This window comes from Protopterus annectens, chromosome 13.part0, assembly GCF_019279795.1.
Source record: "Protopterus annectens isolate FY-2018-M chromosome 13.part0, PAN1.0, whole genome shotgun sequence".
NCBI lineage: Eukaryota > Metazoa > Chordata > Ceratodontiformes > Protopteridae > Protopterus > Protopterus annectens.
Window position 1 is genome coordinate 671,319,999 of NC_056747.1, and position 26,196 is coordinate 671,346,194.

Consider the following 26,196-nt stretch of genomic DNA (forward strand, 5'->3'; position numbering starts at 1 on the left):
ATGGGTGGAGCTAATATTAAAAGTAGTAGACCTATTATTTATTTTCAAATTTCTGTTCACATTTAGCAACACAATTTGAAAAAAAAAACTTGTTTACAAGTACAACCTTTCCATCTCCACAGGCATAACCACCTCCTGCATTCAACAAACACAAGCAAATAAATAAAATTCACTCCCGTGTATTTCCTACTACAGAAACAAATTCTTTCACTCAGGATTTTTGGCCTATGTCCATTCTCTGTTCCAACACAGATTTTTGGAAAACTGATTTAACAATCACTTTTTTGAACATTTAAGCTAAAATGATTCATAAATCAATGTCCATCCGGGATTCAGAATCTGCCAGAACACACCAAGTGTAATTTACACAGTTATAGGCGATGTGACAAAAGGAGGCACTACCAGCACAACTATCTGGAATTTTGTAAATAATCATATGTCATTTGTGAATATCGCCATGATTCATATGCTTGTGCTACAAATGTATTAGAACTGTATGTCATATAAAATGGTTGGTATAGACGTGTGCTAAAGAGGTTTTGTAGAGTACTTAGCTTAGAGATGTGTCCACAGTGTACTCTACTGGAAAAGAACAGAAATGTATATAAACTATAGTAACTATGTAAATGTATATATTTTAACAGTGGGAAGTGGAACATAGAAGGTTAACTTGCAAAACTTCAGAAATAGTTGAGATTTAATTACTTTATAATTGTGCAACAAAAGATGGTTTCAATGCAGCAAGGGGACAGGATGCCTAAAACTAGGGAGCCTTCTGCATTCTCTTGTAAGTGTCTTATTGTTTTATGTCTTCCAGCAGCTGCAAAGATCTAAGAAGAGTCCTTGTTTATGTATTTTTTCACAGGTAGATGCTAAAGTCTGGTAGTTTCTCGCAATGGGGGTTTAGCTTGGGAACTAAAGTCAGATGACAAGAAGTGATGTCATCCTGCAAGTATCTCAGCAGCAATATTTGAGATATTAATTTAAGAACTCTGAGGGAGACTGAGCATTCTGCACTTGTCTTTGACCTGACGACATCAGCTGGAAAACCCACTCACCACATCTGCCTTGCTTTGCTTTGTAAGTTAACTAATGTACAGTGATTAGGAATATAGTGTAGTATAGATTAGATGTTTTCTTTCTTTATTTTAGACTGTCCTGCAGTGTTTTAAAAATATTTCCTGTGATTTTGAACTCTGAAGTTACTGTGATTATTTACTGAGTATTTTCTTTTTCTTTTATTATTTGTTATTAAATATTTAAACCTGTTGTTGTGGTTGATATTTGTGAGTCATATTTAAGTTCTGGGAGTACTTGCATATTTATTTGGTGACACTGTGGGCCACTCCTAATAACCTTGCTCTTGGTCAAACTACCATTTGGATTAATAGTAACATTATACAGTAAGACTGGACACCCTTTGCTAAGGGCCTTAAAGTAGATAAGTAGTGGCTGATGGTAGTAAAAACTACCTTATAGTCTGGGTAGAAGGGGGCATAGCTAGTAAACCTGTGCCAGCCTTTGGTGTGTATCTGTGTTTGTCTGTGTGTGTGTGAATCAAACCTGAAAGTGTTTTGTGTGTGTCAGCTACTTGGGCAGGGACACAAAGCACTGGTTGGGCAGAGGAGGTGCTGGAGGTATTGGCTTGGCCACTCAGCTGAGATCTCAACTCTGTATCTGTGCCAGTGGGGAGTCTTATTGGGGATCTGGAGAAAGAGGGAGAAACAAGCCCCAGACTGACTGTGGTCTCTATGTGCTCTCAAGGGAAATTGCAGTTTACTCTGTGTGTACTTGTCATCCTCCCAGTGTGCATGTCCCCCACTGTTGCCAGTGGTGAGGATTGAGGCTCCTTTGTTGCTGGGACAGTGTTGGGGCATCACAGGCAAAACTTTCACATTGGTGGAAAAAGTTGGCTACTTATCACTGTATTGAATCATACAAGTGTAAACCATAAAATCTTACTAAAAATAATTGAATATATGCTTTAGTGTGACTACAGTTAATTGGTTGAACAGCTAGTTATCAGATGGAGCCTTTTAAGGTATAGGCAGGTAAAACCACAACAGATGAGGGCACATTCACAGCAGGTGTCACTGAAGGCTATGTATTCAGTCCAATATTTTCATTAATTATCCTTTCTTTACCTTGTCTTTCTCTTCTTCCTCTCCTCTTTTTTTCTTTCTATAATAGTTATTTTAATTTTCTCCCTTGTGCTTTATAACAACTTATGTTTTGTATGTCTTCTAATTTAATGATATTAGATAGTTAAACATATTGTGTGCCAGTGCAGTATACAAGCACCTGTACAACTGCATGGACCTCCGCCATACCCAACGGAACTAAAACCTGCTCTTCAAGGAAACACAAACCTGTTTAGTGGACATTCTCTATCAACAGGCTTTACAACAAAAGGAAGAAACTGTTGCCCAAGTGTGAAAAGGAACACATTCCAAATTGGAAAAACTATTTCCTTAACCTCAACAAGGAAATTAGATCACTACTGAAAACCTCTGAAACTAGCCTCCAAAACAAAGGGAAACCAAAAGGCCTTCTTCAGTTACATCAGGAACCTCCATGGCAAAGCCAAGGTTTGTTCCGAATTAGTACTTAACAGGATCATTTACACTGAGCCTGTTGACTTAGCCAGCCTGCTAGCAGATAGGTTCAGCGCAAACTTCACGCCCCTGTGACCCCGCCAAAGGCCCTTTCAGCATCCCCGATACTTGTCCTGCACCTCACATCTCCGTAGATCGTGTTAAAGGCCATATCAAAGGCAAAGAACGCAGCTTCAATGGGACCTGATAGTATCCCAAGCTGTATTCTGCACCATCTCCAACAAGAACTGGCTTTGCCATTCAGCACCCAATTCAACCACAGGCTAAGTACAGGCTTCATTCCAGCAGAGTGGGGAACTGCCATTGCCATCCTCTTGCACAAAGGTGGTGCCACTACTGACCCTGGAAACTATCACCCCATTAGCTTGACAAGTCTGATCTCTAAAGCCATGGAGCATATTATTATGAATCTCATAAACAAGGACATAGGCAATCTCCAAGCACTTCACCCCACCCAGTTCAGATTCATCAAGGGCAGATTTTGCCTTTTGAACCTGGTTGACTTCTTTGAGACTGTCACCAAGGCCCTGGATGAGAGAAAGTCAGTACATACAGCTTACCCTGACTTGGCCAAGGCCTTTGACACAATCCCCCACTCGGGCATCATTGAAAAGCAGCTAACACAACTTGGTGTAAATCCCTATCTCATCAAGTGGGTGGCCAACTGGCTCCCCAACAGGACTCTCAAGGACAAAATAGGCACCTCCACCTCCGATAGCAGACCTGTTACTAGTGGAGTTCCCCAGGGATCTGTCCTGGGACCCCTACTGTTTGGCATCTACTTCTCAGAGGTCCAGGCAAAGACAAATGGCCTGTAGTTGACCAAGTTTGCAGATTACCAAGTTGGATGCTGTCATTGACACCTCATATGATGTCAACATAGCTGAAGAGGGTCTCACAGCAACTAATGACTTGGTGTCAAAATCATGGCCTTAAGCTAAACACAAAAAAGTGTCCTCATACCATTCGGCAAAAACATGGCCCCCTACTGATTTACTGCATCAACGGCAACCCCCTAAGCACACAACCTGTGGTGACAGACCTGGGTACTCAGGTTGATAACCTCACATTCAATCATCATGTAGCGGCGGTGGTCAGAAAAGCCTTTTACTTTGTTCATGTCATAAGTAAAGGGATTGCTTCCAGAAAAAAAATTACCTATCTCTACTCCTCCCTCATTAGACCAATAATTGAGTATAACACCCCGTTTGATATGCACCTCTCCAAACATCTGCACTAACTGGAAAGGCCACAGAAATTCCTCACAAACAGAATCCATGGCCTCCAACACCTGTCCTATGCAGACAGGCACAAATCACTATCTCTCTACTCTGTATTGTACAGATTGCTCAGAGGTGATCTGTGTCTCACCTACAAGGCGATCTCGGACTCTGCCCTACTAGAGATGCTCCATGTCTGTAAGTCTAACTCCTCTCGCACTAAAGGCCTGAATCTAATATGCAACCTCAACAAAATCTGCTGGAGAGACAGGCTTGTCTCCCAGGGGCTGCCATATCTCTGGAGTAGATTTCCATACACAGAGTATCTTGCTGACCCTCTTCAAGCACAGCCTTGATGAGTGGATGGGAAACCACAAATTTGTCCCAGGGGTTCCACCTGTGTCCCTCAATGACAGGGGCAACTGGTACTGACTTACGTTTCTTTTTGGGGATTAACTCTTGGTTAGGCTTGTAAGGGCCCCAGGGTCATTAGCCTAGTAACGTCCTATGATACAGTATATACTGTACAAAGAAATAAAAAAGGGTATACACACACTTGTATACAGATTGCTTCATTCATTAAACTTTTTCCATCTGTTTCCTTACCCTGTTATCAAACATTCATTGCTATGTAAGCACTGACTGTGTAATTAAGTGCTTGTAACACTCCTGTTATACAAAGAAGTGTAAATAAAATGCTTGTAGAGCCAGTTTGTTTGTTGTATAACATTTCAGCTTCAGTTTCTTTCTACTCACCAAGGCTTCTTGCTAACTTTTTGGCATAATCTGTACATGCTTTAGTACGTGAAAATGCATTCACCACATTCACCATGCAATCATTTTATTTTGTCTACCAGCCGACACAGTGTAACACCAGAAACTTGTAAATAATAAACCAGCTCAGCTCCCCAGACACTGCAAACTTTAATAGACCAAACGAGCAAAAAAACACACAATAATTCTATACGTATGAACAGATAACTTAGCGCTTTCACCCACATACATAGTCAGGCATCATCAGAGTAAAAAAACCTTTCATCTTTGTTGCATTTAAAGCTATTGGTTACAAACACACCCCTCTAAGCAATCAACCCCTACCAAAAAACAGTTTATAAATTAAAGTCACAGTAAAACATCACTCCTATGCTTGTTGAAAAGCACAGTTACTTGTAACTAGAAAAAATATTGTTCAACTTAAAACAGACATTTAAAAAAAATGTATATATAAACATATTGGTGTAAAAGTAGTAAATACAAATAATAAATAAAAAATAATATAATACTTAACATTCTTCAAACAAATGTAGATTTGTACTTTAAAATACTAGAGACTGAGATGTGATCATTAATGCCTCTCCCCTTCTATTCCCCTCATTAGCATATATTTTATAGGTGTGTACTAGGCAAATGACCACAAGGGCCTTTTTAAGCCTAACCATGCATCCACAAGTCTCTGACAGGTTTGAGTACCCTTGAAAGGGTAAGCAGGGGCTTGCGAAATGAAACATTTACAAGCAGGGGTTTGGGAGATGAACCATTTACAGGCTGCATGTGCCTATTAGAAACATAGGTGCCAAAGTGGGAATGAATTACTTGTTCCCCATCCAATTGTCCTCACATGCTTCCCATGGATGGCGAACCTGTTCCAGAGAAGGGGTAGTGTCTGGGATACATACCTCTCTCCAGCAGGTCCTATTTATATCACAGGCAAGGTTTAAGTTTTTAGCATGGGTAATTCTGGTGCTGTTTTTATAGATATGCAGAAGTTCCATCAGGATGGGTTCTGATATTGCCTTTTATACTAGGAATAGATCTCCTGTCAGCCTGTCGGAGACAGAATACAGGGGTAGGGCCTTGAATCAGTCTGCATAGGACTTGTTACTTATGTCCTCTGTCCTTTTAGAGAGGAACTTCTGTGGATGTTCTAATTGTTGGATGTGCCTGGTTAGGTATGTACCAAAGGGGACATTGCCGAGTACTGCGGAACAATGACCTCCTTGGACCTAGATGCCATACCTTTATAAGTTGCACAACAAAAAATTATTTCCTCACTACTGTGGGCACGTGATGGTCAAAGACAAGATTACTATCTGTTTGTCCCCAAGTCCCTGAATACTGGGTCAGCTGTTAGGATGTGTTGTCAATCATCATCTTCTTTCGGCTTTCCCCGGTTAGGGGTCGCCACAGTGGATCACCTGTCCGCTCATGATTGGCAGTGGAGTTTTACGGTGTCTCGTTGCCAGCCCGGCGCCCAACCTTCCACAGAAGGCACACACATGCACATACTCACACCTAGGGCCAATTTAGAGTGTCCAATCCACCTACAGCTTGTCTTTGGGATGTGGGAGGAAACCGGAGCACCCGGAGGAAACCCACGTGACCACAGGGAGGACATGCAGACTCTGCACAGAAGGCACCCCAACCGAGAATCAAACCGAAGAACCTCTTGCTGTGAGGTGGCAACGCTAACCGCTGCACCACCGCGGCCGCCCCACTAGGGTGTGTTGTCAATATGATAGTTAAAAAGGGTAGATGACTTCCTGAAGGGTACTATTTTGCATTGCTTGCCATTTATTTTTAGGACACTGGTTATTTGTCTGTGTCAGCCCTTCCTGGAGAACATCTGTGTCGGCAGGGGATTCTGTGACTGCTCTTAATTTGCAATCATCTGTCTTGACTTAGGAAAAGTAAATGTCAAAAAGGAGTGGTCCCAGGACTGATCCCTGAAGGACTGCACTTGTGAATGGCCTCTTTGTAGAGGTGGACTCCCCACTTCTAACTTCCTTGGTCCTCTCTGTGAGCAAGCTGGCTATCCCCTGGGTGATGTAAGGGTTTATACCTAACCTCTTGAGTTTGCCAACAATGGTGTACTATGGTATAGTGGAGTATTGTGTCAAATGCCTTGGCCAGGTCAAGGTAGGCAGTGTGAACCATTTTGCCCTCATTCATTGCTTTGGTGACCTTCTCGGTGAAGTCCACCAGGACGAGTAGGCATGATTTCCCATTGACTAAACCAAATTGGGTTGGGTCCAGTATTTGTAGGTTTCCCAAGTCATTATTGATCATTTCTATGATAATTCTTTCCATGGTTTTGCATATGAGACCAGTGAGACTTGTAAGGTCTGTAGTTGCCTGGAACTGTTGCTGTTCTCCATTCATGAGGCATGAGCCTGCTTGGAGGATACAGTTAAATAACCATTCCAGATGGCCTGCTAGGTCATATTTTATACTGTTTAGAATACATCCTGGTATTTCCTGTGGGGAGGTTAAGTGGTAGAGAGGGGATAGAGTTGGAGCAGAATTTGTCGGACAGTAGTTTTGCTCTATCAGCTGACTCAGTATAGGTGGATGCATTAACAATGAGTTCTGCACACATCAGCTATGTCTACATCCTCAAAGGCAATATACAAAAGAATACCTTGTGGTTGTCCTTGGCCAGCGGGACCAAATTTATGCCAGATTTGGACAAGTTTGAGGGTGTTTTTATCCTGCTGGATGCTATATATCCTAATGTTTGCCATGATGTCTTCCTTCTGTTCTGTTGTATTCTGAATAGTGATGGTATGTCTTCTACTATTGTACAAAAAAACATAGAAAATGGTATACGACCTTTTGTAATATAAAAATCTGTGACTCTTAGTATCTCTAAAACTGTAGCAATGTTCCTTCAAAAACAACTCTCAAGAATACAGATTCCTGACTGTGAACCTACAAACTCGGTAGATAAGTACAACTACATGGGCCTTTCTGTAGACCCATTCGTATATTCAGAAATGAAAAGTTGCATTTCCATTGTCTGTACAACACAAACCTTCTTACTTCATCTATAACCACCTTACCACAGAAGTAAAAATGTTATAGAAATATGCTTATTTCTAAAATTAAAATATGCTGTATGTGGATTTATCAGCCTGTCACCTCAATTTGAATATCAGTTTGACACCCACCAAAAAGCTTTACCTATAACTGTGTATTCAGCGCCATTACTGCCCATAATAACTGTTGTGTCCATCCCTTAGACGTAAGCTACAGTTCATATCCTGCCCTTACTCGCTAAGAAATCAGTATGATAATAGTGTTGCAGTACATCATGCCCCAACCGGCAAACACATGCACGTTTCCCCAACAGAAGAACAGTTTTAGCAAAATTGCTCCGGCCAGCTGGAGCCACCTTACCTCTGACTGCAGGTAAATTACAGAATGCACAGTGTTCATGAGAAAACTCCTTCGACACCTGAAAGCAATGTACAAGACAACATGCTATGTGGACAAAGGCTGCATATGTCCCAAAAAAATTTCTCTTGCATAACTGTAGTAATTGGTACTGTAAGGACAACTTTCTGTTAAAATTCTTCTGTAAATAAGGATGTTTTTAGGTTGCAGCTGCAGTGCTAATAGATGTCCTTCGATTCCTATGTTGCAGTATTCTTTGGTGTGGGATTTCCTGCTTTCAGGCGACTCGTACGTCGGCTCCTATACAAAACTTCAGCTTAGCTGTTGCAGCTGCGTGGGATGTCATACGTAGGGCCATAAACCAGGGACCCCATGTGTGACGTCTACACGCACAGCCGCAGACGACTTCGCATCGTACGATCGCTCTCCAGATGTCAGATCGACTATAGATAAGTAACCCGTTGGGTTTTTGCATTTCTAATATTTTCTGATCTTTCGCATTGCTTAGGCTTGGTTGTTGTAGCTTTTAGCTGATGTCAGGTAAAAGGAGAAAGTGCTAATGCGGGTGCCAAATTCCCCATAAGGATGCCCATGACAAATGCATTTTCTCCTTAGGCCGGGAACACGACCATAACACCTGCCCTATTTGTAAATCTTTTGTGCCTAAGACCTTACTTAGCCGCCTTGCAGCTCTAAACCTTTAGTTAGAAAACCAGTGCATCAAACGGCTGGCTCTCAGGATGGATCCCGCTTCAGAGGCCACCTAAGAACCTCTGCGTAAGAAGGCCAAGATGCCTAGGCCTTCATCACCTGTTGCTTCGCACCCGGACATCCCGCCAACTGCTGATGTAGGAGTTGAGGAGCGCTTGGCAGATCTGTCTGCTCCGTTGACCTCTTTCGCGGAGGCTGCTGCACAGCTGACGACTGGCACGTCAACGGAGCTTTCTCAGACATTGACGCCTATCGATGTCGAGGGGGAACCAGTTTTGGTGGTTCCTTAGACTGGGATCAGACCTCAGATACAGCTTCTGCAAAACCTGGCTCTAGACTGACTCCTAAGGCCACTCCAACCAAAAAGAAGCAGAAAACAAAACACACTACACCTGCTTCTGAAGCCCCTCCAGACTGGGAGGCCTTCACCTCTTCTCTTATGCAGGCATTTATGGCCCTTAGGCCTTCTGCCTCACCCACAACTACTTTGCCTCTGCTAAGCCCTAGGCCTCCCGCTGCTTCTTCCATCACCATTGCTCCTCTCCTTGAGGAAGAAGAACATGAATTTTCCTACTCTTTCTCGTATGAATCCATCTCTTATGCATCCCAGATTGCTTCTTCCAAGGAATATTATTCTCCTGATGAGGATTCTGTGGAAGGGGATTCTCCACCTGAAGACATTACATTTGGTGAAACCATCACCAAAGTAAGACCATTTCAAATGGGATACTTCCCAAATGACAGAAACCCAAAAAGGATACTTGGAACTGCTGCAAGTGGAGTCTCCCTCCCCTACAGCTGTACCCCCCCCCCGTTCTTCCAGCATACTTGGATGCCTTTACTGCAGCCACTAGAACACCTGACTCGCAGCCTCCTGCACCTAAGTGCTCAGACCGCTTCTACAAGGTGCCAGAGGAACAAAAATTCCTCATAAAGCCACCCTTAGCAGACCCAGCAGTGATTGCCACTGCCCCCGATAAACAGTCTAGGTTGTTAACCTTTTGCCTCCTTATTGCCCACGGATAAAGATAGCAAATCCATGGGTTAGGATAGGCAAGAAGATGTAAACTTCCTCCACTTTGGCCTTCAGAGCCATTAACTATCAAAAACACATGACCAAGTATGCCCTGGACTTAGTATCCCAAGCCACCTCTATGCTGGCTTCAATTCCTGACAGTCCAGTTAAGACTGATATCTCCTCCAAATTGTCCTTAGCCCTACAAGTGGCTAGACACTCCATAAGATGCAGCTACGATGCTGCAGAAGCTTCTGCTCATGCTGCAGCATCAGCATCTGTCCTTAGGAGATATTCCTGGCTTAGATTGCAGAATCTGCCAGAGGACTTCAAGTCCAAAATCTTGGACACCCTCCTGGATCACAACTTCCTCTTTGGAAAGCAATCTGCAGACCTATTTAAGAATCTGCAAGAAAAAAGCAAAGAATTACAGGATATAAAAAATCTCCTGGTATCCCCTATACCCACATTTTATAGGAACTATCTGGCTAAGACTACCTTAGTTAGGTGTAACCCGCATTCTGCTGCCTGCTCCAGGCCCAGAAGAGGAACTGGAAGACATTCCTCATCCAGGCCTACTGGCCCATCTCCTCAGCCTAGACAACCCTTTCAGGACAGGGGAGGTCCTAATAATGCATAACTGCCTTGCCCATCTGCCCGTCTCAGCTTGCCTTACCCACTGTTTTCCCTTCTGGCAAAAAATCACTACAGACCAATGGGTATTAACCATTATTCAAAAAGGGTACTTTCTATCCTGGAAACAAATTCCCCCCTGGAAGGGCATTCCATTTCCCCCAAAAAACCAATGCCATCTCCTTACACAAATTCTGTCAGACCTGCAACAACAAGGCACAATAGAGCCTGTTCCCACAGGACAAGAAGGAAAGGGATTCTACACCCGTCTGTTCCTGGTCCCTCGAAGGGAAGGTCCCTGGAGACTCATTTTTGAGCTCTCCTTTCTAAACCTGTACCTGCAGGTACCCACCTTCAAAATGCTGTCACTTTCCACTCTCTTACTCCCTCATACCCTCAAATGCTTTCATGGTCACCTTGGACCTAAAAGATGCTTGTCAGCACATTCCCATCAGGGCCTCACACAGACGTTTCCTATGTTTCTCTGGCCCGTCCTCGCACTTCCAGTTTATGGATTTGCCCTTTGGTTTATCCACTGCCCCAAGGGTGTTTTACAAAGTGCCTAGCTCCAGTTATTGCCTTCTGCAGGATCCAAGGAATCCAGATTTACCCTTACCTGGACGACATCCTTATCCTAGCACGGTCCAAAGGTTCCCTCTTAAGGCATCTATACTTCACTATGTCCCTTGTACAATGTCTAGTGTTCACCCCAAACCTCAAGAAGTCCTCCCTGAACCCAGACAAGGACAAGATATTCCTGTGTTGCAGAATCAATACAGAACGAATGAAAGCCTTTCTCCCACAGGACAAGGTTCTATCTCTAACTTCCCACTTCCAGGAAGTCTTGTTCTCCCAGACAGTCATTGCAAGGCAATTCCTTCGACTCCTGGGATTGATGGCAGCAACCATTCCCATGCTACCATTGGCCAGAATGCATATGCGAAAACTGCAATAGTACCTCAAAAATACCTGGTCACAACACCAGAATCATTTGGAACAAGTTATCCCCCTGCTTCCCTGTCTAAAGAAGGAAATCATTTGGTGGATCCAGCAAGTACAACTAAACCCGGGGCTTCCACTGCATTCCCCTCAACCCACACAAATTTTGCATACAGATGCCTCAGTCTCGGGTTGGGGAGCCACCTTGCACTCTTGCAGAGTCCAAGCCCAGTAGCAACCTCCCATGATAACCAAAAACATAAATGTAAAGGAGATTACAGCAGTTCTTTTAGCACTACAGACCTTCCTACCCCTACTGCTACCAGGTCCTCTTCTGATAGTGACGGACAATACCACTGTAATGTGGTACATCAACACAGGGAGGTACCAAGGCATACCAATTGTGCAGGCTAGCCCTACTAATTTGGGATGTAGCATCCCAGCACAACTTATCCCTGCAAGCCAGTTACATCCCTTCACAGGACAACAAGCAAGCAGACCACCTGAGCAGAACATCCTCTCCACAACACGAATGGATGCTGGACAGGACGGTCTTCCTAGACATAGTCCACCGGTGGGGCACTCCACAAATAGACCTGTTTGCCTCCCCCCAGAACAAGCAGCTGCAGACCTACTGCACAAAGGCTTACTCTCCCAAGCCTGGAGAGTAGACGCCTTCAGTTTCACTTGGGAGGGGAAGATGTTCATCGTGTTTCACTGTTGCAGTCATTACACTTGGGTTATCCTGCTGGCAGGCTACCCGCAGTCGGCCCGAATTCCAAAGTCCTGGTCCGGCGTCGGTTGCTGTCACCTCCTCCCTGACGTCAGTGCACCAGGGGTATAAAAGATGCAGCCGACGCCATTTTCTTCAGTCTTTCTTGCCGAGCGGTGCCTGAAGCAAAAGCAGTTCGCAAGTGCTGGTCAGCCGACTCCTGAGATTTTCGAAATCGAATTTCAGTTCCGAAGTCTTCAATAAAGCTAATTACCCCGTTGGGGAAACTTTTTTCTTGCTCCAGACCGATGTCAGAAAAAGTTAATGGTTGTATTTCTTTTGGGAAGCAAATACCTCATAAGGATTTTCACTCTTACTGTATTCCTTGCCTAGGCCCTGACCACGACGTTGCTAGTTGTCGGTTTTGTGCTAGATTTAACCAGCGCACTATTAAGTGTCGGTACGATTTTGCTTTTCATTATTTTGGCAGAAGGTTTAACTATATAATGCCGTCGGAACAACTGACGACCGGAATTCATAAAAAAACACAAGGATAAAGACAAGGACAAGCATCCGAGGTCCAAAACCGATGACGAAGCCTCTTCTAGGCCAGTCACCGGTTCGCCGGTGCTCAGTGAGGTGCTTTCGCAGCCCCTGACTCCCGCTACCTCAGAGTCACAGGCCGCCTCCGACTCCCACGTGGAGACAGCTAGGCCTCTGGATACTCAAGGTATTGGCCCTTCGGAAATTAATCCCTCAGATGGATCTGGAGCCGCTGAGCAGGCATCGGCTTCTGAGGGTGTCTTCAGACCTACACAACTTTATATAAAGCCTACCTCAGCATCCAAGACAAAGTCTAAAACAGTTTTAAAGACAAGGACACCAGTACAGCATTCTCCAGGACAGACTTCTGTGCCTAAGAAACATGCTCAAAATGGCCGAAGACCTAATTACTTTGCCCTATGCAGACCGTCTCAAAAAACTACAGCTTTACTCCATCGCATATCGCCTACTCAGGGGCGATCTCTGCCTAACATACAAAGCTATGTCAAACCCAGAGCTGTTGGACATGCTCCACTTAAAGAAATCCCAATCCCTCCGAGCTACACGCTCTAGGGACCTTAACCTTGTCACCACAATAAACAGAACATGCTGGAGGGATAGATTCCTGTACCAGAGACTTCCCATACTCTGGAACAAACTACCTATCTATGTCAAACAGAGCTCCTCATTAGCACCCTTCAAGAAAAATCTTGATGATTGAATGGGAAATGGGAAATTCACCCCCGGGGATCACTTCTGTGGCTCTGCTCGAAAGCCAGGGTACATTTTTTGGCTAGGCTTGTATGGGCCCTAGGGCCGGTAGCCTAGTACCTACCTATGAACCTATGATCAGGGGTTCCCATCCCCCTCCTGATAAGAGGCCTAGGCAAGACACTGAATATGATTCCTCTGATCAGGTTTCCATTTCCTCTGATTCCTCTTCTGATCAGGGATATTCTGTTCCTCCCTATGAGGATTCTGATGCTGAAGATTCAATTCCTTCAGCATCTCCTCCTGAGGACTATTCATTTTGGAAAACCCTGCATACCATGAGGGAGCATTTCCACTGGGAGAGCCAAGATTATTCAGATTCTAAGAAAAGACTTAGAGGCTTTCTTTTACTTCCTCAGCACAGACCTCTTGCAATTCCCCCTGTTCTAGACATAGTAGATGATGTTTTTTTCAGTCCGGCCTGTCAACAGACTCTTTACCTCCTGCCCCTGTTAAGCCGGACAGATACTACAGGGTTCCAGACTCCCATACATTTTACAAAAACCCTGCTGCTGACCCAGAAACTATCTCACAGGGTCCCAAAGGGGTCAAGGCTGCTTCTGCTAAAAACCCTGTACCCCCTGATAGAGATTCTAGGACTTTGGACAGATGGGGGAAAAAAGTTTACACTTCTGCAACCTTGGCTGTAAGGGCTTTAAATTGTCAATTTCATATGCTCAAATATCAGCAATACTTAATGTCTTTGTTAAAACAAAAATGTTGACAAATTCTGAATGTTCTGAGAACAAAGATTTGCAGGATTTATTGCATGCAGCTGAACAAGTGAGAAAACATACTTTGCAATGTGGCTATAATTCACTGGAGGCCTCGTGCAGGGCCGCTGTTACAGGTTCTGTTATTAGAAGGCATGCTTGGTTAAAGGAACAGAATCTGCCTGATCATGTTAAAGCAAAATTATTGGATGCTCCATTACAGCATGATACTTTGTTTGGTGTTAAGGCAGAAGAGGTGTTGAGGAAAACGGAGGATAAGGCAAAATCTTTGTAGACAGTAAAGGATTTCTTACAGGTACAGCCACCCGGATTTAGCAGGAACTGGCCCTCTAAGAATTGGTCCTTTCCAGTGTCAGACAGACCACAAAGAGGCAGATTCAGACTCCCTAGAGGCAGGCAACAGCCCCAGGGCTCATACAAGCCCAAACAATGGGGTGCTTCTACCTCCAAAAGCGGAGAAGACAAATCACAGCTTTATAGAAAACAGTCCCAATGACTTCCCTCTGCCAATGCCAAGCACTTATTTTTTGGCAGCACCCTTAGGGGGAAAGCTAGTACTTTTTTCACAAAACTGGCACAAGATCACCCAGGACAAATGGGTCTTAAATATAGTCTTAGGGCTACAGGTTCCACTTTCACACCCTTCCAAAGGCAAAAGGTATGCCAGACCTGCCACACAATCAGTGGCAAGAGGCACAAAAACAAGTTTCATCTCTCATGGACATGGGGGCTATTCAGCCAGTGCCACAGCAAGAGCAGGGACAAGGATTTCACTCAAGGCTTTTCTTAGTACCAAGAAAGGACAAAGCCTGGAGACCAATTCTGGACCTGTCTATTCTAAATACTTTTCTGGATGTCCCAAAATTCAAAATGTTGACTCTACAGCAGCTTCTGCCCATGCTGGACAAGAAGGCCTGGCTTGTAACTTTGGACCTCAAAGAGGCATACCTGCATGTCCCAATCAGACAGTCTTGCAGAAGATACCTCAGATTCATAGCTGGCTCAATGCACTATCAATTCTCTGCACTGCCCTTTGGCTTATCTACTGCGCCCAGGGTCTTCACAAAATGCCTTGCACCAGTAATTGCATTTTGCAGACAAAGAGGAATTCAAATATATCTCTACGACTGCCTTATTCAAGCAAAGAACAAAGATATTCTACTACAGCATCTGGCGTTTGTAAAAAGATTACTAATTTGCCTAGGGTACACAGTAAACGAAAATAAATCAAAACTAGTACCCTCTCAAGCGATAATATTCCTGGGTGCAAGCTTAAATACAATTGCCCAGATGGCTTATCTCACGCCAGACAAACAAAGGCATCTGACTTCTTACTTCAAAAACATGGCAACAAAGAACCAGTTATATGCAAGAAACATTCTGCAGGCTCTGGGCTACATGGCATCCTGCATTCTACTAATTTCATATGCAAGACTGCATATGAGGAAACTACAATGGTATCTAAAAAGTGTTTGGACTCAACAGCTTGGAAACAGTATTTACTCTCATTCCCTGCCTGCACCAGGAATTTCAGTGGTGGGCACAGGCCTGTCACCACAACAAGGGACAGCCATTCACCTTACCCACTGCCAGGCAAACACTAACAACAGATGCATCAGATTATGCCTGGGGGGCGCACATGGCAGGAAAATGTATTCAGGGCACATGGCCCACAAACCAAATGCATCTTCATATCAATCAAAAAGAGATGCTAGCTGTACAAAATGCCCTGACAGCCTTCAAGGACCTACTTCATCCAGGACAACTGCTGATAAAGACGGACAATACTACAGTCAAGTGGTACATAAACAAGCAAGGGGGCACATATTCCTACCCCCTCTGCAGACAAGCCATGACTCTGTGGAACACAGCATTGACTTATCATCTGCAAGCACTATTCCTGCCAGGAAAGACAAATACTTTGGCAGACGAAATAAGCAGAAACCTCATGGATCCTCACGAGTGGAAACTAGATCCACAAATCTTCAACATGATAACAGGGAAATGGTGATGCCCAGACATAGATCTATTCGCCTCCTCTCACAACTGCCAGCTACAGAGATTCTGCACTCGGACTTATCACAAGCAAGCATGGAAAGTGGATGCCCTTTCAAAGCCCTTACAGTATATGCCTTCCCTCCTCTGCCTCTCCTCTCCAAGGTACTCCTAAAGGTCAGACAAGAGAAGCCAAAAATGATACTGATTGCCCCAGACTGGCCACACCAGCACTGGTGTCCTAAAGAGCTTGTCTCAAGGCCCATCCTGGACATTGCCTCTAATACCTCATTTGCTGACCCAACAGAACAACTGGATCCTGCACAGCCAACTCAGTACCCTAAATCTGGCTGCATGGTGGATAAATGTAATCATTCAGAACACACCTCTCTCTAAAGCAGTTATGGATGTTATTTTGGAGGCCAGGAGGCCCAGCACCAGAAAAACTTATGCAGACAAATGGAAGAGATTCTGTGCTTGGAACCAAGTGCAGGGAATTGACTCGCTTGTACCAAATATTCCTCAGATTTTGCAATACCTAACTGAGATGCTGGACAAAGGCCTATCCTTCTCATCAATTAAGATCCATGCCTCTACCATTTCAGCTCATTACAATACGGACCCACCTATTTTTTCTCATCCACTGCTAAGACAGTTTCTCAGAGGGGCCAAAAACATAAGACCTCAAAGGAGAGCTCCAATACCTGCATGGGACCTCAATTTTGTCTTGGAAAAACTCACACTGCCTCCTTTTGAGCCAGCCAATACAGCAGAGATAAAACACTTGTCATGGAAAACCGCTCTTCTCCTAGCAATAACTTCAGCAAGAAGAGTCTCAGAGTTACAGGCACTAATGGCTGTGGAACCTTTTATTATTTTCCATCAGGACAGGGTTTCTCTAAGGACAAACCCAACATTTATGCCTAAGGTAGTGTCCAGTGTGGCTCTTAACCAAACCATACATTTGCCTACCTTTTATCCAAACCCACAGAATAAGGGGGGGAGACTTCTGCATTCTTTGGACATACACAGACAGCTATGCTTTTACTTGGATAAGACTAAAGCCTTCAGAAAGACTGAGCAACTCTTAGTGGCATATGCTGCAGGATCACAAGGAAAAGCCATTTCAAAGCAGACTATTTCAAAATGGATAGGCCACTGCATTCGTTTCTGCTATTCACAACATGGCAAATCAGTGCCCAAGGGCATTAGGCCACATTCTACCAGAGCAGCAGCCTTCCTCAGAGGAGTACCAACCAAGGACATTTTGGAGGCTGCAGCATGGACTTCAGTGCACACTTTTACAAAGCACTACCATTTACCTCTCTACTCTAAATCCAGAGCAGGCTTTGCTACTGCAGTTCTGCAGGGTCTCATAGCCACTCCAAACTCAATTTAGGCCCAGCCACCCAACCTCAGTTTTGGGATTCAACCCAAGTGTAATGACTGCAACAGTGAAACACGATGAACATAGTACAGTTGTGTAACTACCATAAATGTAGATGTTCGAGTGTATTCACTGTTGCAGTCCAGGTTACCCTCCCACCATCCCCCTTTTTTCTTTGCTGGGACTTATCTGTACCTCTCTATTCTATACAACCTATGTGGTGTATTTGCTTGTAGATGAAGGTTGTGTGCATGCTTTTTTATGATCATAATATTTACAGCCTACCCTTTTGGGGGCACCTGGCATCTGGGGCAAGAAAAACTGAAGAAAATGGCGTTGGCTGCATCTTTTATACCCCTGGCGCACTGACGTCAGGGAGGAGGCGACAGCAACTGACGCCGGACCAGGACTTTGGAATTTGGGCCGACTGCGGGTAGCCTGCCAGCAGGATAACCCAAGTGTAATGACTGCAACAGTGAATATACTCGAACATCTACATTTATGGTAGGTATACAACTGTACTTTCCTGTACACCTCCCCCCCCCCCCTCTGATTCAGAAAGTCCTTCTGAAAATCAGGAAGGACAAACCAAAAAGTCTTGCTAGTGACTCCCTACTGGCCAAGGCAGCACTGGTTCCCCCTTCTATACAATTTAGCCAAGGGCAATCACTGCAAGTTACCCCACAAGGTGGACCTTCTGACACAAGACAAAGGAACTCTCCTACACCCCCACTTGCAAATGTTATCCTTGACTCTGTGGGTGATAAACTACTAACCCCATTCAGACACCACTATTCAGAGGACGTGCTCTCTGTCCTGAGGGAGTCTGGGAAACCCACCACTAGAAAATCATACCTTGCCAAATGAGAAAGATTTACTCAGTGGTGTCTGGGACAGGAAAGGGACCCTTACGAGGCTGACACCCCCCTAGTCCTCTCATATATGTGTCACTTATAAAGGGTGGATTTTCGTATTCATCAGTGAAAGTGCACCTCTCCGCATTATCAGCCTGCTTCCCTCTAGATCCTCCCTTGTTAGCCAGGCTACATGTGAAACTCTTCCTTAAAGGGGTCTTACACATTAGACCACCCAAGAAGCCTATTCCTCCATGGGACCTGAACTTCATCCTGGAAAAACTCACCCAGGCTCCCTTCGAACCGGCTAATACAGCCTCTCTACAGTTTTGTACTTGGAAAACAGTACTGTTAGTGGCTATTACCTCTGCCAGAAGGGTTTCCGAGCTACAAGCCTTAATGGCATGCTCACCTTACACCATTTCTCATAGGGACAGGGTCACACTGAGAACTAACCCTTCCTTCATGCCCAAGGTAGTCAGTGACTTATCTCTAAATCAATCCATTCACCTACCCAATTTTTTCCCCTCTCCCACTAACCAAGGAGAGAGGATACTCTACTCCATAGATGTCCACAGGCAACTGAGATTTTACCTGGACAAAACTTAAAGACATTAGGAAATCCAAACAACTCTTTGTATCTTTCCACCCCAGGGCATTGGTTAAGGCGGTCACCAAACAGACCATTGCATCCTGGATTAGAAAGGCAATCGGTTTCTGCTACTCACACCATGGAAACCCCCTCCAGTGGGGGTAAGGCACACTCCACAAGAGCAGTGGCCACTTTCAAGGCCTTCCAAAAAGGCATGGACACAGCTTCCATTATGGAAGCAGCTACATGGTCCAGTGTCCACACTTTCACCAAACATTACAAATTGGACCAAATCTCCAAAGCACGCGCAGGATTTGCCAGGGCAATCCTACAAGGCTTTGTGGAATCATCTTCTGCATCCACCACCCTTTCATCAAACTAAGCTGTGGTACTCTCTCACACCAAGAATACTGCAACATAGGAATAGAAGGATATATAATAGTTGTGTAAAATCTTACAGTAACCATAGATGTCCTTCTCTTCCATGTTGCAGTATTCCTTCCCTACCACCATTACCCCTCAGACTCTACCAGTCTAACTGCTCCCCGATGCCCTTCTCCATTACAGAAGAGACCCAGGGCCTTATACATGTCACCTTTGGCAGCCTATCCTGTTGGGCTATCTACTTTGCCTGCTTAGCTTCAAGTTCTGAGGATTGTGTGTGCAGACATCACACATGGGGTCCCTGGTTTATGGCCCTACGTATGACGTCCCACGCAGCTGCAACAACCAAGCTGAAGTTTTTGTATAGGAGCCGATGTATGAGTCGCCTGAAGGCAGGAAATCCCACACCAAGAATACTGCAACATGGAAGAGAAGGACATCTATGGTTTTGGTAAGATTTTACACAACTCTTATGTATTCGTTTCCTCTGATCTGATGGACTTGTCTGTATAATCTGAAAAAAAATCCTCATGTTTCTGTGTGTTTTTTATGTCAGTTACATGCTTTCAGATTAAAATTCCCTCATAGACTAAGGAAAATTTCTGGCGAAATTCTCTTTCTGTAACTAGGAACGCAAGTTGTATGTATTATAGTATGCTTCCAGGCTACAGCTACTTTACTAAGAAATAATAAATTTACTTTTACTGTGGTCCCATGGACTCCTGTTTTTGTTCTGAAATGCAAAACCTTTATGTTCTTATTGTTTTGCTATGACAGTTGTATGTTTTGGCTTTATATTCTCACTTGCAGAGATTTTGTTTTTGTGAAATTGATGATGTTGGAACAGTGAGCCTCTGCCCTCATATCATGGCTGAAAGGGATCCAAATGTCAGTTCACCTACCCAGTTAAAGAAAAATAAAACTTTCTTAACAAATACTTTTCTGCTGTTGTATTTTCTTACACTAGTTTTGATGACATTAATCATTTGTATGAAAGCATATATTTACTGACTTGTATACTGAGAGTAAATGCTCATTATAGGTAATGAGAGCAGAACAACTGAACAGAACTGTAGTATTTGCTGTAAGCACTCTAGCAACAGAAAGAGGTAGCATTTCTATTAAGGCAACCTGAATTCATTCCAGAAAGCTAAAGGAATACAATTAATTTTAATTTGTTTTTTGCAATGGGACTGCAGTCCACCACTACCACACCCTGCTAACCAAGTACATGAACTCCAAGATCACTGTATACTTTGGAGATAAGGAAATACTTGATGTTGATGGTGAAACAAAGGATTTCTCTTATTTCTGAATCAGTGTGGAATGTGGATTAAGAATTAGTGTGTTCAGGTAGTGGGGATGAGAGAGAACTGGAGGAGACGGTGACTACTGCATTATTTCAGTTACCAATATGCTGTATTGCTATTGTATGTATGTAATTAATTATTTCACATACATGAACTAATCTATATTCCCTTTTCGTTTAGAACCCAGGCATAGGATGGGGGAATGGGGTGACAAATGTGTAGAACTTTTTTTCACATTTGTAAACACTTTAGTGTTCAGTAAATTGCAAGTAATATAGTTAAAGTATGATGTTACATAAAAAGATTATATATGAATTATATGTAGTAATTCCCAAAGATTATCACCAGTTCTGTATGGAGTAGTTATGTACATGTGTTTGTTTGTGTCTTTCGGCTTTTCCCAGTTAGTGGTCGCCACAGCGGAACTCCGGTCCGCTAATGATTGGTAGTGGATTTTTACGTACCGGGTTACCAGCCCTGACGCACAACCTTCAACGAAGGCACGCCCCATTCACGTATGCCTCCACACAGAAGACGCTCTAGCTGAGAATCGAACGGGACAACGTCTTGCTGTGAGGCGGCAACGCTACCGCAGCATCACCACCGCAGTCAATTATGTACATGTGTACTTGTGTTAAATTTCAAAGGTGTTAAGCAAAGCACTGAAAAACTCATTGCTACTGAGACCAAATGATAGTTTTATATGGAATTATTGTTCAGTGTACACATGCGCAGTAAGCTGTTGGTTTATTTTTCAGCAACTGAAACTGTGGAAGGTAGCAGCTAAATCAGTGAAATGCTTTTGCTTAATGACTTTAGCTTGGATTGCTAATGCATTGACTGTTGTTGGACATTCATAGGTTTATAGGCAAGTACTAGGCTAGCAGGCTGTTTTAAGCCTAGCCAGTTTCTCTTTTTGTGCTGTAATTAATCTAACCCATTTGGTTAGAGATTGGCCTTAACTTTCCCGTGGTTAGTAATTATAAATTACCCTTGACAAGAACAACTAGATTCCTGTCCCAGAGACTTCCATACTCTGGAATAAACTACCTGTCTATATCAAACAAAGCTCCTCATTAGCACTCTTCAAGAAAAATCTTGATGATTGGATGGGAAATAGGAAATTCACCCCGGGGATCACCTCTGTGGCACAGGAAAATAATTTTCTTGGGTGGCAAAAGCCAGCGTACCTTTTTGGCTGGGCTTGTGTAGGCCCCAGGGCCGATAGCCTAGTTACCTACCTATGAACATATGAACTGGGATTATACCATAGTTAATTTTAGGGAACCCATGCATGGGATGAAGCATTTAGGAGCTCCCTGTGTCTATTAGTAGTACAGGGAGCTATCCTGGAGTAAATTTTTTGTTTCCCATCCATAGATGTAAGTTAAGCTTGAAAATGGACACGGATACACTTCGTTTTATGTGGATAGGGAGTCTGTTCCAGAGCAGCGGTATCCTCTGTGAGATATACCTATTGAACAATTTTTTACTCATTTCTTCAGAGTCATTATAATGCATTTTTCTTATGTTGGTTTGTTTCGGCTAGCTGGTATAATTTTTGAGAATGTTTACTGGTATACACATTTGAATGGAGGTTTGACCAGTATGTTGTTGTTTGTCTTTCGGCTTTGTCCTGGTAAGGGGTCGCCACAGTGGAACTCTGGTCCGCTAATGATTGGCAGTAGATTTTTATGAAACGCCGAGGTGCCAGCTCGATGCCCAACCTTCAACGAAGGCACGCCCATTTACACACGCATGTCTTTCGAACGCTACCCAACCGCGGGGAGGACATGCAGACTCCACACAGAAGGCACTCCCAAGCCAAGCCGAGAATCGAATGGGAGAACCTCTTGCTGTGAGGTAACAACGCTACCGCCGTACCACTGCGGCATTGTGCATACAGTTTCCTTTCTTGTTGGGTTATCTGTTAAGGTGTGTGGTATTCCATATTTAGGAGTTTAAATGTATTACTCCTTAACACCCACTAAGAAGTACTAATCAATACTTTCTTGAAGTTCATAAGCCAAATAAAACCTCTGGGAAAATACTCTGTCACTCAGTAGCATAAAATTGGAACACACTCCCTTTAGCCCTTAGACTGCTTAAAGACAAAAATGCCTTCAAGAAACAGCTTAAATCTTTTTTCCTATCAAATTGGATATGTTCATGCTCTAAACTAATACCAAGAAACATTCAGGGATAACCTAACTTAACTGCATCACTTCTAGCTCTCTCTCTTACTACTACCTACACATTTTTTTTCCCGTCATATTCCATACTTGTTAGCTCATGTTACACTCAATTCCCATAATCCCTTATTACTGTTCTTTAATTTATTTATTAACTTCCAAAGTTCACACAACTTTATCTGTATATTTACTTACTTCATGCCTAGTACCTTGGTTCAGCAATATATTGTCTTACCATATTTCTGCTTAGTTTCTTGCCATACTACGTGAAAATTTCCATATATGTATTGTATTTCTATCCATTCTATATATTCTTTTATTGCATGTTATATAATTACTTCAGAAGTATGTATACTTAAAATGTGATCTGTGTTTATCTTTGTTCTTACTATTTGTTTACTTAAACTTTTTTGTGGGGGAGCTTTTCTCCTTGGGTCTCTGCTGAAAAAGGGCTTCTAAGAACCCAGACAGATTAACCAGGTTAATAAATGTAAAAATAAAATAAATAAATAAAAATGGGCTCATGGTGTTGGTCATCCATTTAGCATTGGCTAGTGAGCTACAGTGGTAGTCATTCTTTGGAATGAGATTTATACGTTTCTGCATTTTATGTTTTAGTAATTTGTGAAAAGGATTTGTTTATGCCTTGTGTTAAGGGCTTCACTTGGCAGCCCTTACTTAGGCTATGGGATAAGCCAGGGCTTCAATTGGCAGCTCATTTTCAGGCTGTGTGATATGTCCATTCAGATCACTTGCACTTTTAGTATCAACAGTTGAATAAGATAATTTCTAAGAAAGTTTTATTTGATTTAAGAATGTCCGTACTATGGATTCGGTGTTGAAAGTTTAGATGCTGATCTCCCAAAATCTAGTATGTGCGCTTTCGTGTGCATGTGATTCATAGGTGTTTACTAGGCTAACGACCACAAGGGCCTTTTTAAGCCTAGCTATGCATCCCAAATCTCTGACAAATTCTGATACCCTTGATAAGTGTAAGTATGGGCCTGGGAGATGAACCATTTACAGATTACCTGTTTGCATCAGAGACACAGGTGATTATTTAACTTCCAGATAAAGACTAATTTGTCCTTAGTAGCAACATCGTGACATACAATTATACAACCAAACACTGATAACCACTTACCTAGTAAACAGTGCCAGACAGAAAATGTATTTCCAAGGTTTCAGTGACCCTACTTTGTTTAGAGGCCCTAATGTATTTGTACATTGCAGAAAAGCATGTGTGTGACTGTTCCATATTGCAAGTACTGAATGACACATTCAGAAGATGTAGAGTTCTATGAATTCTGATTGGCTGAGCTTTAATCATTGTTACATAGTACTTGAAGCCTCCCTTTCACATTTGCACTAAGACAGCAGTCACATTGTTTAGGATAATTGGCACCAAGTTCTGACCCAGGAAAAAACAGTCTTATGCTATTATAGCACATGATGTTTGGCAGTTTCAGGATGGGATGTCTGCTTAAACAAGAAACAGGACAAGAGCCGTGGCTTTGAGCGAAAGATGAAATACGGCAAATAATACACAATGAACCTATTACAGGCTGCACAGTCAAATTTTAAAGCAACAGTACCATGATACTAATGTTTTATGTTAACAACAAGTACAGTCCATTGTTAGGATTTACTTTGATCTCAGAAATTTGCTTACCTCTAGTCATGTTTTTTAAAAATCAGGGAAGATGTTTTCATAAAAATTGTAAGATGAACTACAGAAAATTGTGCCCTTTTATTTACAGACAGAATGCAGAATAGATTTGCATTACAGTATTAGTTTTACAAGAGGGTAAAACTACACCAGTGATGCCAGTTTATCATTTGTACTTTGCAAATGGGTGTTTATATGAATCTGGGTCCTAGAAATTGTATTGAAAATGTTATTAATGATGACCTGGATTTATTTCTAACCTCTTGTTTTACTACTGAGGGAGTAGTCTGTATTGCTATAGCAATAGTTTCAAGGCACCCTTCTTTCCTCCCTTCCTCTGGTATTGAGTTACCTCACAGGATTATACGTGGAAACCAATTGTTCTCCGTCAGGGTGGCAAGTTTAGAGTGTAATTACATTATTTTTTTTTTGTCTTTCTTTTAGTAATTTAATTTGGTTAGCAGTGGCTGCCAGTGAATCAAAAATCTATAGGAAAAATTCAGGTTGTAATATTGATGCACTTGTAATTCACTTTGTCCATACTTTGTAGCTTGCAGTTGGTTTGTCACATGGCATTACTTAATTGCAGCTTTCCATCCTGTGATAGTTGATATGTTCATCTTTGCTGACAAACCTCATGTTTTTTCTGAAACACATCATAGCTGAGCTGTGCCAGCATGCCTTGGAGACCATTTGATAAGAGCATTTTGAGTTAATTAGAAATCCCCTAAGTCAGATGCGCAAGATCTGAACTGGTTTATGCTTTTCACATGGCACTGGAAGCGCAAAGCAATTGACTTAAAAACAGGGTTAACATTACTTTAAAATGGTCCTTAGTGCAGCATTGCATTTTCTGGATACTTTTGTTGTAATATAGTACTGTATATGTTATGTTATGTGGAATTCTTTTTGTAATTTGAATGTATTACGAAGTGCTAATGTATTGTAGATCTAATTGCCATTCTGTCAAAATTCATTGCTGCTTTAGGATAGCTGGACAGTATCTGACATAGTAATCGACTGGACTGTTCTCTTTATCCCTTCAGCTCGTTTGAATATACCAGCGAAGAGTGTAAAATGGCAACAGAAGATGAATTTACAAAGGAGGTGTGCCTTGAGACCGATATGCAGGATGGAGAGTAAGTGATGACATATCCTTAATGTCCATAGTTACCTTTAGAATTAACTAATGTATTGTTTTGCCAGTGGTGCAGATTGCTGCAGTTATCCTTGGATATGCTTCACTGTGACTTTTGCTGGACCTTCCTGTCCTCCTTCAGGTCATGTATGTGCCCCCGCATGGAATGTATAAGAAAGTCTTTAAAAATGCTTGTTAATTGTATAACAACAACAAAAACAAATGTCACACTAAGTTAAAATGAATTTATGAACATGTAACAGAATGTTACTCAGTAGGAGGATAGCAAGTCATGTTACCATTGTTGTGGTAAGGCACAGCTAAACAGCTGTTAAAAGTTGTGGGATGTGGGTTTTGCCTATAGTAGCATATAGAGCTCTCAGAAGCATGCTTAACTGGAATATAAGATATGTTTTCAAAAACAGGCACAGGACAGCCGAAGATGAGCCATTTCCTGGTAAAACAGTTATTTACAGAATTGTTATCCAAGCTTTTTTGAAATTTTAGTTTTTCTTTTTACAGAGCAGGCGAGTGTGAGATTGTGAGAGAAATTATTTAAACCAGCGTATGGTGGGCTGTCAAAAATTTGACAGCAAAAGATCTAAACTG

The 26,196-nt window shown here is 42.7% G+C and overlaps 1 protein-coding gene across 4 annotated transcripts in view; it reads left to right on the top strand.

Moving 5' to 3' along the window:
• Positions 1-26,196, top strand: part of LOC122787576 (apoptosis-inducing factor 3-like) — a 1,199,414-nt gene that overhangs the window by 128,361 nt on the left and 1,044,857 nt on the right. For 3 of the 4 annotated variants that reach the window (XM_044054360.1, XM_044054361.1, XM_044054359.1), the window contains one exon: positions 25,496-25,588. In XM_044054360.1, coding sequence (XP_043910295.1) covers positions 25,527-25,588 — 62 coding nt within the window. In that variant the 5' untranslated portion in view covers positions 25,496-25,526. Of the gene's footprint in view, positions 1-25,171; positions 25,259-25,495; positions 25,589-26,196 lie in introns of those variants that run through there. The other variant, XM_044054358.1, reaches the window with a different exon arrangement.